Here is a 14,383-nt window from a genome sequence, read left to right on the forward strand (position 1 = left end):
GATTTGGGCACTTTGTGGTATTCTGAAGTGCTTTTTTTTTTTGTAACTTTTCACATCGAATTTTAATGATCAAAGTATAAAAGCTTTTTGACTGTTACGCACTAAGTTTTATTATAATCACTGTTAATAATCATATAATAGAACCTAATTTTCATCAAGGTTGGATTCACATTTCATAAGTGCCGCTGGCAGCTGGTGAAATGGCATTTTGTCTTCAGAAACCTTGAATATCTGATCTGCTTAACGAAGGGCTGCTGCCTGTGGCAGCACTTCAGCCTGACAATGGCTTTCAGAGGGAGCTTGTGGGCCGGGAAGGGAGCAGTGGTTTCAGTAGGGCCATGGCCACTGCTGTGGTCAAGGTAAAAGCCATATGATGTGGTGAAATGGCATTAACACAACCCCAAGTATTCTGCAGGGGGAGCCTTTCTGAGTCTGTGGCCTCTGCGCCAGTCCCTGTTGGCCCAGGCCTGTGCCCAGGTGCTGGGTGGCAGAAGAGCTGGCACGTGCAGTTGCTGCATCCAACAGGAGCTTGGGTCTCACTGTCTTCATATCTGATGTTCTGTCTTCATATCTGATTTATCAACAGATAAATCTCCCCTTAAAATTTGGCCAGAATTTTGTTTCCAGTCCCACTTTCCCAATGTTAAGAGGTCTGTAAATCTGAGTTAATTCTTCCTGGCATAAGCTGGATTTCCACGCACACAGATCTTGAAGAATTGGTATTTTTGTGCTTCTGAAGTAAAGCCCAAAGCTCACTGATAGCACTGTGGCTGCATTTGTTTCTCATTAACCAGCCACAATGCCAGCCCACACTGATCCATAAGTGATTATGGCTTATTTTGTGGGACAGGTCAGTGCAAGTTCCTGGAAAATTTGTGGGAGAAAATCATGGCAGACATGGAAAAGGTCTCTTTATATATTTCTGTGCTTTTTTATAATGACTAATTTTGAAGTTACAAAGAGGTTTAAAACTTTGGATTTATTCCTGGTGGAAATAAACCAACAAGAGAGATATCCAAAGGTGCACAAAAAAATCTACTGCTTGGCATTTTTAACACGCTTGTACTGAAGTAAACATTGAGTCAATTCAATTTAGTCCTAATATATTTGTTTTCACTTTCTTTAGGAGAACACCCCCCAGGGACAGATGTACTTGGATAACAAAGATGACAGTACAATTTCTAGACAACAAGAGATGGAGCTGAATCAGACCCCTTCACATGAAACTGGTTTATCTGCAACAGTGGCATCCAAACCGGGGACGAGAAGTTGCAATGAGCTGCGACTATTAAGAGAATATCATGGCATGGTAGCTAGTCTTGGAGAGCCACAGATGCTTTGTGAAAACAGAGCAATAGGGGAGGATGACTGTGTTGCTTTGGGGAAGGATTTCACTCAAGTTCCCATACAGGGAAGGTAAGAATCAGGACAAGCAGAATATTTTTCTTCTAATTCAAATTCATTTTTACTTCCTTGCAAAGAAGATATGTATTGTCAATAAGAAAATGTTTTTTCTCCCACAAAGTGAACAGAAAGCTTAATGGGACATCAGAGCAGTCTTAATTGCCTTAGGAGGGTGGTGGATTTCTGAACTAATCTCAGCTTTAATAGCAGCTATGGGCCCATTTTGCTCTTTTCAAGATTAGACATGTGGTTTTCCTTCCTTGCTTGGTGTCACAAAGTGACATAAAACATACAGGGATAAAGCAGTCTTCAGGCCTCAGCCCCCATCTTTTTCAGAAAGCTGCACCCACCTTCCTGCAAAGGCAGGCAGTAGCTCCAGGCCTTCTGATAACACTTTTCCTGTTGAGTAAAATGTAGTCACTGTGAGTGACTCAGGAATAGGCGTAAAATTAAAGAAACCTCTCTATGCTGTCTTACAGACAAATGTATATCTGATGTTTTATAGTAATATATTAGGGATCGGGAAAGAATCTCCTGAAGTTTCTCCTTGTTTAATTTTTACCTCTCTTGCTCCTGCAAAATATATATGTACATATTTTATATATATATATATATTTATGTGGAGATGAATCTTGTCTGGCTTGTAGTGTATATTTTAGCCAATGTATGTCAGTTGCAATTAAAATACTAATGTTATCTATGTGACCCCTCTATTATGAGTAATTACCCTTTAATCAATGTGACTACTCAACAGAATGCAGATAAAACCATGGATAAACTTTTGCAGGTTCACAAGTTTTTTGACGAGTTTCAGTAGAATAAGTATTAACTTTTAATGTCAATTGTTCTTTTGCTTGCAAAGAAGAGTACTAACCATTAAAAGAGGAGGAGAAAGGAGAGTAAATCTTTTTTTTTTTTTTTTTTTTTTTTTTTTTTTCTCCATATAAAGGTTCACTAAACTGGCATGTCTTTATGGTTTGTTTTAATGCATCTACTTAACTTAAATTGCTGAATTATCTTTCAGGGATAAGATTCCAAGGCTTTCTGAATTGTTCAAATGTGAACTGAGACAAGACTTTCTAAAAAAACCATTTAACAGAACAGAGGATTTATCTCAGTTGCAAAAATTACCTTTAAGAAGGTGTTCTTGAATTAACTGAGGTCCTTTTTTTTAGGGAAGTAGATATCCACCCTATTTTGGACTGAACATTTTCATTTGACTGCAGCATAATCCTCTAGGTATTTTATGGTTAGTGTGTGTGTTGTCTTGAGCTGCCTACCTGTCAAAATGCTTTCTAATTTCCATCACATATTGAAGAACAATACCCTCCAGCTTTTGTTACATTGCATTAGGTTCTCTGGGCTCTGTATGAAGACTGGACCATCCACAGTGGTCCTGAACCATGCACAGAACATCCTTCACACTGAAATAAGAGTCAGACTTCCTCCAGTACTCCTCACTATAGGAAACACAGGCATGTTCCTCTGAACTGCACAGCAAATGAGGTCTAGTGGTGTTCAGTGGGACTGCATCTGTCTGAGGTGTTTATTTACACTGAACTGCACTGTGTGGTATATAGTGGTCTACTAGAAATACAGGTTTTAACATAGTGCAAAACACTATTGAAGTTTGGATTTTGATTTTGAACTTCATTCATTCTCCTCAGCCTTTGCGTAATGGGTTGATCAGGCTCTTTTTCATTAATATCTTATTATCATCTTGGTACATGAAAATGCCTTTCAGCTCATAGGCACCGTGCCATGACACCTTCCCGAGTCCCTTACCTTGCAGGAAGGTTTGACACTGCTCTCTGGCCATGCTTTTTAGGTTAGCCCTGACATTTCCAAAAGCACAGGCTATTTTCTTCCATCTTGTCTATGCATGTACAAGCTATGTCCACAGAGAAAGGCTCTTCAGTCTTCTTGGTGTCAACAGCAGCAGTGCTGCTTCCACAGGAGAAGCCAAACATATCTTTGTGTCAACCAAATCTGAAATCCTCCTTTTTGATCCACTGGAAGGGGGTGATGTCAACTGTTTTCAGCCTAGGAGTTAGTGAGCTTCAAAGGCCACCATAGAAATAAATTTTTCTATAGAAATAAGATGAATAGTAATCCCTTTTAACCAATTACTTTCTGATGCTATTAAAAACTATGTTACTGAAAAAAGAAAGTTCTTCTTTGGAATACAAAAGTGGTGGAAGAGTGGGTAATAAAGTAACCAGACCCTGTTGCATTCATTTCATGTTGTCCTTTTGGTCCCCTTTTTTTTTTTTTTTTTTTTTTTTTATTTAATTTCTGGCTGTACCTCTTTTAGGTGGTCAGATAATATTTTTATATTATTAAAATAAAATTAAAAAATGATGGCAGTTGTGCACTGAGTATATTTGTGAACTTTTCATGAGAAATTAGACAGTGAAAAGAAGGTGATGAAACCAAGCCCTAGAATAACTCCACTTTAGTTACATTTAGATGAATTTGGCCCTGGAATTTGTTGGTTATTTAATAAGATAGTCCTTGGAAATATCTTCTTTAACTTTAATGCCTCATTAAGAAGATAGATCCCCATGATAAAAAATAACATTTTTTTTTTTTTTTTGAATATGCTTGAATTTGTGTTTCATCAGGCAAAACTATTTCTCTCAGTATTTCTCCTGTCTTTCAGTTTCACTTACGTAATGCTCATTTCTGTAAGGAAAGGTAAAAACAATCAACCAAATTCATCTCTTCCTTTACCCTGAATCTGTGGTCCCAGGATCAGTAGGGAAATGATTGGTTTGCAGTGAGAAGGTCAGTGAGTTAAAAATCTCTATTGAATTCTTGGTTTGCACCAATACAACAGAAAGATTGCAATTGCATTTCCTGTTAGTTCGAGAAGCTGGGAGAGGATAAGCTATTTTACTGTACTGTAAGAAAGTGAAATTATGCCTTTAGGAGTGAGGGATTATAAATCTTAGTTTTGATTTATAATTATGATGACATATTGCTAATTTAAAGGACATTTATGTGAGTTAGAATTTGATGTCAAAAGAAGACATGGTTACTGTCTAAATAAGTAAAATTTATGTGACAATTTAAAAGCTTCTTCAGACAGGGGAAAATGACTGAGGAAAAAATAGCTCAAAAACATTCAAAACATTCTTTATGTGTCCTAAGACTAATTTTGATCGTTGGCTATTAGAATAAAGTGGGATCTTCTTCTATTCAACAGCCACACAGGGAAAGCAGTTGTTTTCACATTATAATTGCATGTTTATGTAGGAACCATTCTGATTTTTCATGTCAATCATGCAAACATTAGAGAAGTAGTCCAGGACAGATAAGTGGCTTCACAGCAAACTGACACATACATCATTCTCGTGTAGCTTCTAGTGATATTGCTCACTGCTTGACTGGTGACACTTTTGTCTTTCTTTTCATTTCTTATCAGTAGTGAATGTTTCTGAGTTTTGAATTTCCTGTGAGGATCCTGAAATGATGTGACACTGCAGTGAACAAGTAATATTGAAGAAATTTTAAAGTCACGTCTTCGCTAATTGATCTAATGTGGTTCATTTGATGCTGAATATGCTCTCAAGTGTTCATTGCTAATATGGAGGCATGTGGCCACAACACAGCTTGCTGTGAGCACACTGTGTGGGTGCACAGGACTGCAGAGACTCTGTCAGTTCCGATTACAGTTCTCTGTTGCTGCCCCAACTGCATCACAAAATCCCCCTCAAAAACGGAAGCTGTACCTCGAAAGAAGCAGTCAGCACTTCTAGCAAACTTTTAGCTTGAAAGATAGGAAGTATAACAGAAAGACAATGTTATGCAAAATAGGAAAATAGATTATTGGAAAGTTCTGCTGCCCCCTTCTAACTAGATGTTCCCCAGTTCCTGGAAAAGAGCTTCTGAGAGTGGTAGCAGAAGGATGGCAGAAACGTGGTTGTATGACATAACTTAAGGGCAATGTTGGGTTTCACTTGAACAAAATATGCATGTCACACATAAGACTGATTTTAACTTTTTTTTTTCTTTTCTGTTAATGAAATACACAGACAGAAACCTCACTCATGATGAATTTTCCTGTGTTCAGAGTTCTTTAGTTCTTCTGTTTCTGTGTACTATTTTTCATCTCAGTGCTTATTTGTTATAATTATTTACAATGTTTCAAATTAGTCATGTATTACTATTTCTGTTCTGTCATCAGCAGACTAAAACCCTAGCAGTCCCCTGTAGACACTCAACTGCTTTTTGATTCTGACAGGACATTTTTGTAAGCAAAAATCCACCAATATTAATTTTTGTTTCTCAGTGCTTTGTTGAAGGAATTAGGAGGCACTAATTAAGAAGCACTAATTAACTGCTTCACACTTTTTCCACTGTCAAGCTAAAAACTGAATTCAGCACTAAGTGAAAAATGTACAGTGTACCAACCTACAGAGATCAAATATTACAACTGACTTCCTGTGACATTGCAAAAAAAAAAAACAACAATTTTTGCAAGCAGCTGCTCTCTTTCTAATGGTTAATAACATGGTTATGATGGGTGTTGGGTTCTTCTTAGTTAGACCTCTGAGACCGATTGTGGAAAGATGCCAGTAGCCTACAAGCTTCAGTCCTCTTTGGGGTCTGACAGCTGTTTCCTCATGTAAACCTCTTTTTCAAGAGGAGGGAAGGCTTTTAATGTCAGCTATGCATTTTTTTTTCCCCTTTTTCATTTTCTTTTTTTCTTTTTACATTATAAGGTTGAAGGGTTAAGCCAACAAGACATCCAGACTTTGAGAAGAAATGTGTTGCATAGAGGCAATCACAGCTGAGCAGGAGGGCATGCATGGGGCTTAAATAGCTGATGTGAGGAGCTATCAGTGTAAGATGAAGCAAATAACTCAGTCACTCAGTATACCTCAGTGAAGCCTTTTCTTTGAAAAACTGTTCTGTATGCCTTGTTCTGTATGCTTTTATCTCTCTAAATCATGAAACATCCATTGAAGGAGGAACTGTAAGGTAGGTATTCTAGTTTCTAAGTAAATCTGATAATCAGCATTGTTTTATCTCTTTCTCTTGTTCCTTCTTCCAGTGATTATTTTGTTGAAGATAAAAGGGTCTCAAGGGAGAGATGAAGGGTTTGCAGGATACTGTTGCTCCCAGTAGTTAGGGTAGCTAGGTGAGAGCTGGGATATCTTAGTTCATACTGAGTGTTTGCCAAAAAATATTGCCACAGCCTCTGCCTGGGACTGGCTCCTGGAGAATTGCTGCTGAGCACAGAGGGGGCTCTGGGACACAGGTGGATGGAGAAGTATCTGGCAGGAGAGATATCATGAAAATGCAGGCAGTAGCAATATTGAGGAGGATGAATGCAAGCCCTTGTATGTGGCTACAGAAAGACACTGGGCAAAGCCAAAATGGTGTGAAGTAGAGTGAGACCAGGATGTGGTGAACTGTGGAATGAGACAGATAAAAGGAAGTAAATGCCATGGTTGTAAGCCAGGCTTTAATGTGACCAGTCCCCAGTTAAGATAAAACATCCTAACATTCCCAAAGCTGCAGTTAAACTGTCAGTCCCAAACCTTGAAACGAGCCAGCAGACCCAATGGCACTCCTTGTTTCCTCTGAATACCTTGCACTAGTGAGTATTTACAACTCCATCTTCCAACAAAAGATTAGAAGTGTTAGCAAAATAACATGGAAGTCCATGATCCCTCAAAAAACAAACAAACAAACAACAAACAGCTCCACCCACACTAAACAGTCCTACAAAAATATACATTTGGTTCCTTTCTTTCTTTCTTTCTCTCTTTTTTTTTTTTTTTTTTTTTTTTTTTTTTTACCCATAGTTTACTGTTTTAGGGCACAGTTCTGCTTGGTGGTAGAGATGTGTTTCAGTCTGCCCAACACTTTAAATGTCTCTCCATTAGAATTAATTAGCATCAGATTGGTTTGTCCTTTTGCATTAGAAGCACTGGAAATCATTCCTCAGCTACAGCAAAAGTTTCCAGAATGGTGGCAGTCATACATTTAAGAGCTGAAGTTCATGTTAAATTGAATGTACTTGATGGAAAAATAGATAAGTGGAGATGGCAAGAGTTAGCCAGTGAATTAAAAAAAAAAAAAAAAGGATCAGAGTCTGTAGTCTGGCAAATCATTTTTTTTTTTTTTCTCCCCAAAACTGTTATTCATAAGGAGCTCAAGTGATTTACTCTGAAATACAGCAAAAGCTGATAAATGAGTCACCGAAATGCTTACAGTGACCAAGCAAGCAATTCTCTGCTTGATAGGTACTAATGGGACTTCATGGGCAACCTGGAATAATTGTGCTAATGGACCAGCAGAAGTCAGAGACCACACAGAGCTCTGTCCACAGCAGGTCAGAGCTAAGTCAGGGACAGAATAATGAGCTGGAGCCAGGTCCTGCCAAAAGTGGGTAGGTTCAGAATTAATGTACTTGATCATTTTTTTTTTCCTTTGCACATTTTATATTTCTTTCAGGCAGGGTGAAATAGAAAATAGATAGATTGGCACTTACAGAAACTCACAGTTTTCATAAATGCAGCAGAAGATACTGACTCAGTACTGCCTGTGAATTAGCATCATTCAGAAGCAGCTGTGAAGGGCTGAGGGTTTTGCTCACACTTTCTGAGCAATTCCCTTTTTCTCTGCCAGTTAGTAGGGACAGTAAACACAGTCCATCTGCCAGTCACTTCCTGGTGTCATCCAGGAGAGTTTTTATAAGGGCTCCCCTGCCTGAAGTGAAGCTCTGGCAATGATGGAGTATGAAAGCATTTGTCTCAGACAGCCATGCTGGCAGTTATATTGAACTGGTATGTGTGGCAAAACATTTGCTGCATTTGCTGTTTGAGAAGGAAGCGCTATATTATTGATAAAATTATTGTTAGTCTAATCCTTACCTAATGCAGTGCTTCCTTTAATGAGGTAGGTAAATATTTCTCAGTGACTTTTCTACCCACTCTTGTGGTCTTATGCAATTGATTTTCTCTCCTTATAAAATAAAAAAGTAAAAGCAGCTTGAAATATTCTTTTGTCTCCAATCTTTCTAGTAGTGATACGAGCAACTCTACCTCCTCAGCCATGTCAATGACATGTGAGCTGCAATCCTCTTTAGGAGTGTATTGACAGCTGGTACAGCATGTAAACCTCTTAGAGTGAAAAGCATGAACCTGAATTTAGTCTGATAAAAGGAACTGTAAACCCAGAAGGGAGGGTAACAGAGAATACACTCTGTTTTTGTCTGATGCATCTTTAATTGTGTAACCTAAACAGCAGGGATATGTCATAATATTACATAAATACACAGTTTTATAACATCTATTGGTAGCACATGGCTTCTTTGTCGAGCTGTACAGAGTGGCTGCACAGTACACTTCTTTGTCTACTGTACAGAGTAGCTCCCACTGCTTGTTTGTGCAGGTCAAGACGACCAAACTCTCAATGCGTTGTGGCACAATGGACTGTCCCCAGATATGAGCTAAGCCAGAGCTGTAAGTAATAGGGATGTTTCAGAGTAAAAAAATTAAACGTCAGCTTGTGGAAAGCTATTGTTTTTGACCACAAATTAAATAACAACATACACCCATTGCAAATCTGTTCATAGTTGTATAACAGTACTGAAGAGGATTATAGGGCCAGAAATATTTCAACTAGCCTATTTTTGCAGAAGACAGACTGTCATTGGCAGAAAAGAAAGATAGATTGTCATAAGTATTTGTGTGTTTGGATATAGTACTAGTCGCAGCTTTGAACCTGTAGGTCTGTCAACAGCAGTTGAAAGAGCTCCATTAATGTCACTGGACCTGTCATGCTTTTCTTCAGCTGGAAATATGATGTTTGTGAGGCAGAACACGAGTTCCACATCACAAGCAGTTAACAAATGTACCAATTTATATACAATTTAGAGTAGGACTGAATTTTCTTGTGTCAATCCAACAAATGTTTTAGAGGCTCAAACAGGCGAGACAGAGAAAAGAAAATTCTGGTCTTCGTACTTGTCAAGCACTGTATAAATCTAGGGAGATTTAGGTCATACAAATAATGCCTTGAGGTCATCCAAATAAAGTATTGACACCAGCTTCCTTATATGTAAAGGTATTTATTTACTTGTATGCAGAATTAGTTATCAGGTTCCTGCCCCTGCTGTCTATGCATTTCTTCATGGACAAGATCTTCATAGTATCATGGTCTACATCACATTTGGTCTTTGTTGTCAAGAAGGATGATCTTAGTGACATCATAACCTGTCCTGTTGAGGTTTCAGTGTTATTCACCAAAGTTAAGTTAATATATAAACTGCCGTAACACTACAGGGTTGAGATTTTAACCATACTTATAGCAATGAAGAAGGAATGTTGATGGAATCTATCCTTCCTTTCTAAATTTATAGCATTTTAAAAATTTAATGTCTATACATTTTTGGCTTAAGTTAAATTTTACTTTTTTATCTCCACCATGAGTAATGATATTTCTCCTATCTAGCCCACAATTCTACCTAATGCTTCCAGGGGAGATAATTCCTGTAGCTTTAGTTCTTTCACTATTCTGATTAATTTTCAGATTACATAACCTTAAAGTAGTATAAAACATACTTCTGCTTCTCATGCATTTCATTTTTGGTTTGTTTTTTAAAACATTTATTTGAAATTGGTGGATGAAAAGCTTCACATGAGCCAGCAGTGCTTGCAGCCCAGAAGGCCAACTGCATCCTGGGCTGCATCAACAGGGGAGTGTCCAGCAGGGCGAGGGAGGTGATTGTGTCCCCTCTGCTCTGCTCTTGTGTGGCCCCACTTGGAGTGCTGCATCCAGGTCTGGGGCCCCCAGCACAAAAAGGATGTTGATCTGTTAGAGCAGGTCCAAGGGAGGGCAACAAAGATGATCAGAGGGCTGGAGCACTTCTCCTATGAAGAAAGGCTGAGAGAGCTGGGGATGTTCAGCCTGGAGAAGAGAAGGCTCCCGGGAGACCTCGTTGCAGCTTTTTAGTATTCAATGGGGTCTTACAAAAAGGATGCAGGGTGACTTTTCACTTGGGAAGATAATAATAGGACCAGGAATAGTGGTTTTAAACTAAAAGAGGGGAGATTTAGATGAGATATTAAGAGGAAATTCTTCACTCATAGGGCAGTGGGTCACTGGAACACGTTTCTCAGAGAAGCTGTGGCTGCCCCATCCCAGGAAATGTTCAAGGCCATGTTGGATGGGGCTTTGAGCAATGCGGTCTGGTGGGAGGTGTCCCTGCCCATGGCAGGGGGCTGGAACTGGGCAATCTTTAAGGTCCCTTCCAACCCAAGTTCTATAATTCTATAAATTGCAATCTACTTTTAAGTGACATGAGTCAAGTGCAATGCCATTATCTGGGCTTTAAAGTTGTTCTGTTTGTGTAGAGGAACAACCATTGTTACATACTGATTATGGAGGTGTAAAAGAGCTACCTATACATTACAACTTTTAAGAGCAATGACTAAGAAGCTATTGGACTGTGCAGTTAGTCACATGGTCTAAAATTTTGTGTAGACCTGTGGGGTGCCAGGAGTTGGACTTGATGATCCTTATGGGTCCCTTCCAACTCAGGATATTCTATGATTCTATGATTCTATGGTAGCAGTCATTTTATTGTCTCTCTTTGTCTTGTTTTCTCTCTTTTTCCCCCCACTTCATTGCTCCTCTGCCTAGTGTATCTGCTTACCTTTCTTTTTCCTTTGTGTTTTCGTATTGTCAGAGTGCCCTTCAGATTTCATGCTATACCATGCCCTATTGATAATTTCTTTTCTGCAAACTGCTTGTGCAGACTATATTAAAAAGACATTTGTTAGTGCAGTGGCTGTTTATCTTTGCAACAGTTTCTTCAGTTGTTTTATTCAAAAGATACATGTGAGAAGCTGTGTTTTGTTGGCATTACACTTTATCCAGCTTTCAGGCATCTGATGTGCCTGTCAGACTTCTCTTATTTGGAGATGCTGTTAATTTAAGAGCACTAAACCTTTTTGATATGTTTGATTTTATAACCAAACAGCTGTGTAACTGGTCCAGTGCATAGCAAAGGACAGGCTTTGCTTTTTTTTAATTATTATTATTTTTAATTTTTAATTTTTTTATTTTTCTGATGAAAAGCCTGTTAGTTCATGCTTTTCAAAATGCTAACGGGTGTTTTTTATTGAAAATTAATAGATTATTCAAGCAGTAACCTTCTTCAAGAAACAAAACACTTATAAACTTTCTTCTATCTTTAACTGTCTGAATTAGCCGTGCTCCATGGCACTTCTGCCAGGACGGGACCAATAAGAGAGATTCTTTGTCTCAATTCTTCTGCTTTTGGAAACAGTCATTTGTCTTGCTTCTTTAGTGGTATTCATTTGTAAGGACCTGCTGGTTTTTCATCTCTCTTTGTGTAGCAACTTGGAGCCTTCTGCCTTAATGAGAGGAAGAAGACAGAAAGAAGCTGAGGGCAATGGGCTGCTCTGTCAGCATGGGGTTTCCCCTTTTCTGCAGATACTGTCTTGCTGGAGAATTATCTTTTTGTAGCCAGCAGCATTGACTCTCTCCCTTTTCTCTTTTTTTTTGTTTGGGAGCACAGAATGAGGTTTTATTTATGTAACCTCCTGTCTGGATAGTCAGAAATTTTTATGTGGATGCAGACTTATTATCCATATGCCTACTGAGCAGAATCCTATCTTTTTATGGTGATCAATATACAGGTCTTGTTTAGCTTTGGGAGGCCACTGATTTTTAGAACATGCATAGCAAATGTCGTGACATTTCTCATCAAGAATATGCTAGGTCAGGAGCAAGATGGAAAGAAATCACCTCTGTGAGATTATGGAGTAATCAAAGTGTCACTCTGTAGAGGTCCAGAAGGAATGCAGTGTCTGAGAAGAGAGAATCTGGCATCTGTGTGATAGGGAGGGAAGTACTGCATCGTTGCTATCAAGAAGTATGATGTACAGTTAAACCGTGTTGCTGGAACAAAGCCACCTGACAAGTAGGAAAAGGAATTTCCTTCTGAACCCTGAAAGACCTGATTTTGTTTTGTTGACTTTTTCAGTGCACGGGATGATGTTGTTAGCTGGAGAATGATAACAGCTTAAATCAGGAGGAAAGGAAGCTGAAATGGCATCATTATTCTTTAGTTTTTCTGATAAGTTTCACCCTTTGGGGTGAGACTTGCAGATATAATTTTCATGCTAGTCAGAATGAGACAAGGAAATTCTCAGAATTTCTTGGAATGCATAATTTATAATAGTTTATTATTATTATTTTTATTTGTGAAAACCTATATTTACTGTGTTTGCAGACTCAGATCTTATGTTTCAAAGTCATATTCCATTCCACTGAATCAAAAACCTATGTTTTAAAGCTTCTTGTTAACATAAATTAGATAGCTCCTTTCTGACACTGTAGCCTTGAGGTCCCTACAGATATCAGCCTTTAAGGGCAGAAAAAAGATATCTGGTGGCAAAACAGAACCCAACACTGTGGAACGAGTTTCCTGAGGCTCAGAAACTGTATGTGTTTACATGTTACAATGCTCTTAGTGAAGGGCTGCTACAGGGAAAAGCGTAATCTTTGTGAGAAATAAACTGCATTTATTCTTGTATCGTTTCAATCAATATTCTGCAAATGTTGACAGTAAATAGTGTATTATTATCAGCTACCTTTATATTCTGCCTCGTTTCTTTAATTTGTTCCTCTGGGATTTTCAGTGTTTTAAAAAAATACATGAAAAAGAAGCATGAAAATCTGGAGGCTAATATAAACATTGTTTGTGTGAGGCTTATATATTTTTTTTAATGAGTAAACTCACTCAAAGTTCATAGAATCATAGAATCATTCATGTTGGAAAAGACCTCTAAGATCATCTAGTCCAGCCTTTAACCTAATACTTACAAGTCCACCATTAAACCATGCTACTAAGCTCTACATCTACACATTTCTTGAAGACCTCCAGGGATGGTGACTCAACCACTTCCCTGGGCAGCCTATTCCAATGCTACACAACCCTTTCAGCGAAGAAATTTTCCCTAATGTCCAACATAAACCTCCCTGGTGCAACTGGAGGCCATTTCTCATCTTATCACTTGGTGTTTGGGAGAAAAGCCTGATCCACACCTCTCTACAACCTCCTTCAAGGCAATTGTAAAGTACAATAAGGTCTTCCTGAGCCTCCTTTTCTCCAGGCTAAACAACCCCAGCTCCCTCAGCTGCTCCTCATAAGACTTCACCAGCTTTGTTGCCCTTCTTTGGTCATGCTCCAGCACCTTGTTGTCCTTCTTGTAGCGAGGGGCCCAAAACTGAACACAGTTCTTGAAGTATGGCCTCACCAGAGCCAAGTAGAGGGGGGTAGTCACTTCCCTAGTCCTGCTGGCCATGCTATTTCTGATACAAACCAGGATTGATGTTGGCCTTTTTGGCCACCTGAGCACACAGGTGGCTCACATTCTACCACCTATTAACCAATACCCCCAGGTCCCTTTCCACAAGGCAGCTTTCCAGCCACTCTTCCCCCAGCCTGTAGTGCTGCATGGAGTTGTTGTGCCCCAAGTGCAGGACCCAGCCCTTAACCTTGTGGAACCTCATCCAGCTGGTTTCAGCCCTTCAGTCCAGCCTATCCAGAGTCCCCTGCAGAGCGCTTTTACACTGGAGCAGATCAACACTCGTGCCTAACCTGGAGTCGTCTGCAAACTTACTGAGGGAAGTAAATTTGTCAGGTTGATTGTATAGTCAATATGAGGGATGGGTGGAGGGAAATGATTTCAGGAGTTCTGTCCCTTGCCAGTGACTGTAACTATCCTAGACCAGACCTTTAGATGGCAAAAGTTATATGAATAATTTCAGTGTCTTATGCTCAGCCAAAAGCTGAAAAAGAAATTTTAATACCTCCATTGTAACCAAAATAATGAAAAGATTAAATATAATGGAAGAACTTCCATTCTAGTGAAAAAAAAACAACAACATTATTTTATCAACTTAATAGTGCTATTTCAATATATAATAG

General features: G+C 38.9%; 1 protein-coding gene across 1 annotated transcript in view; it reads left to right on the forward strand.

Annotated features, from left to right (window-relative positions):
• Positions 1–1,132: 1,132 nt before the first annotated feature.
• Positions 1,133–14,383, forward strand: part of OCA2 (OCA2 melanosomal transmembrane protein) — a 178,531-nt gene continuing 165,280 nt past the window's right edge. Inside the window, 1 exon segment of the mRNA XM_032204674.1 lies at positions 1,133–1,416. Within this exon segment, the coding sequence (XP_032060565.1) occupies positions 1,148–1,416 (269 nt within the window). The 5' untranslated portion in view covers positions 1,133–1,147.

This window comes from Aythya fuligula, chromosome 1 (genome assembly GCF_009819795.1).
Source record: "Aythya fuligula isolate bAytFul2 chromosome 1, bAytFul2.pri, whole genome shotgun sequence".
NCBI classification, from domain to species: Eukaryota; Metazoa; Chordata; class Aves; order Anseriformes; family Anatidae; genus Aythya; species Aythya fuligula.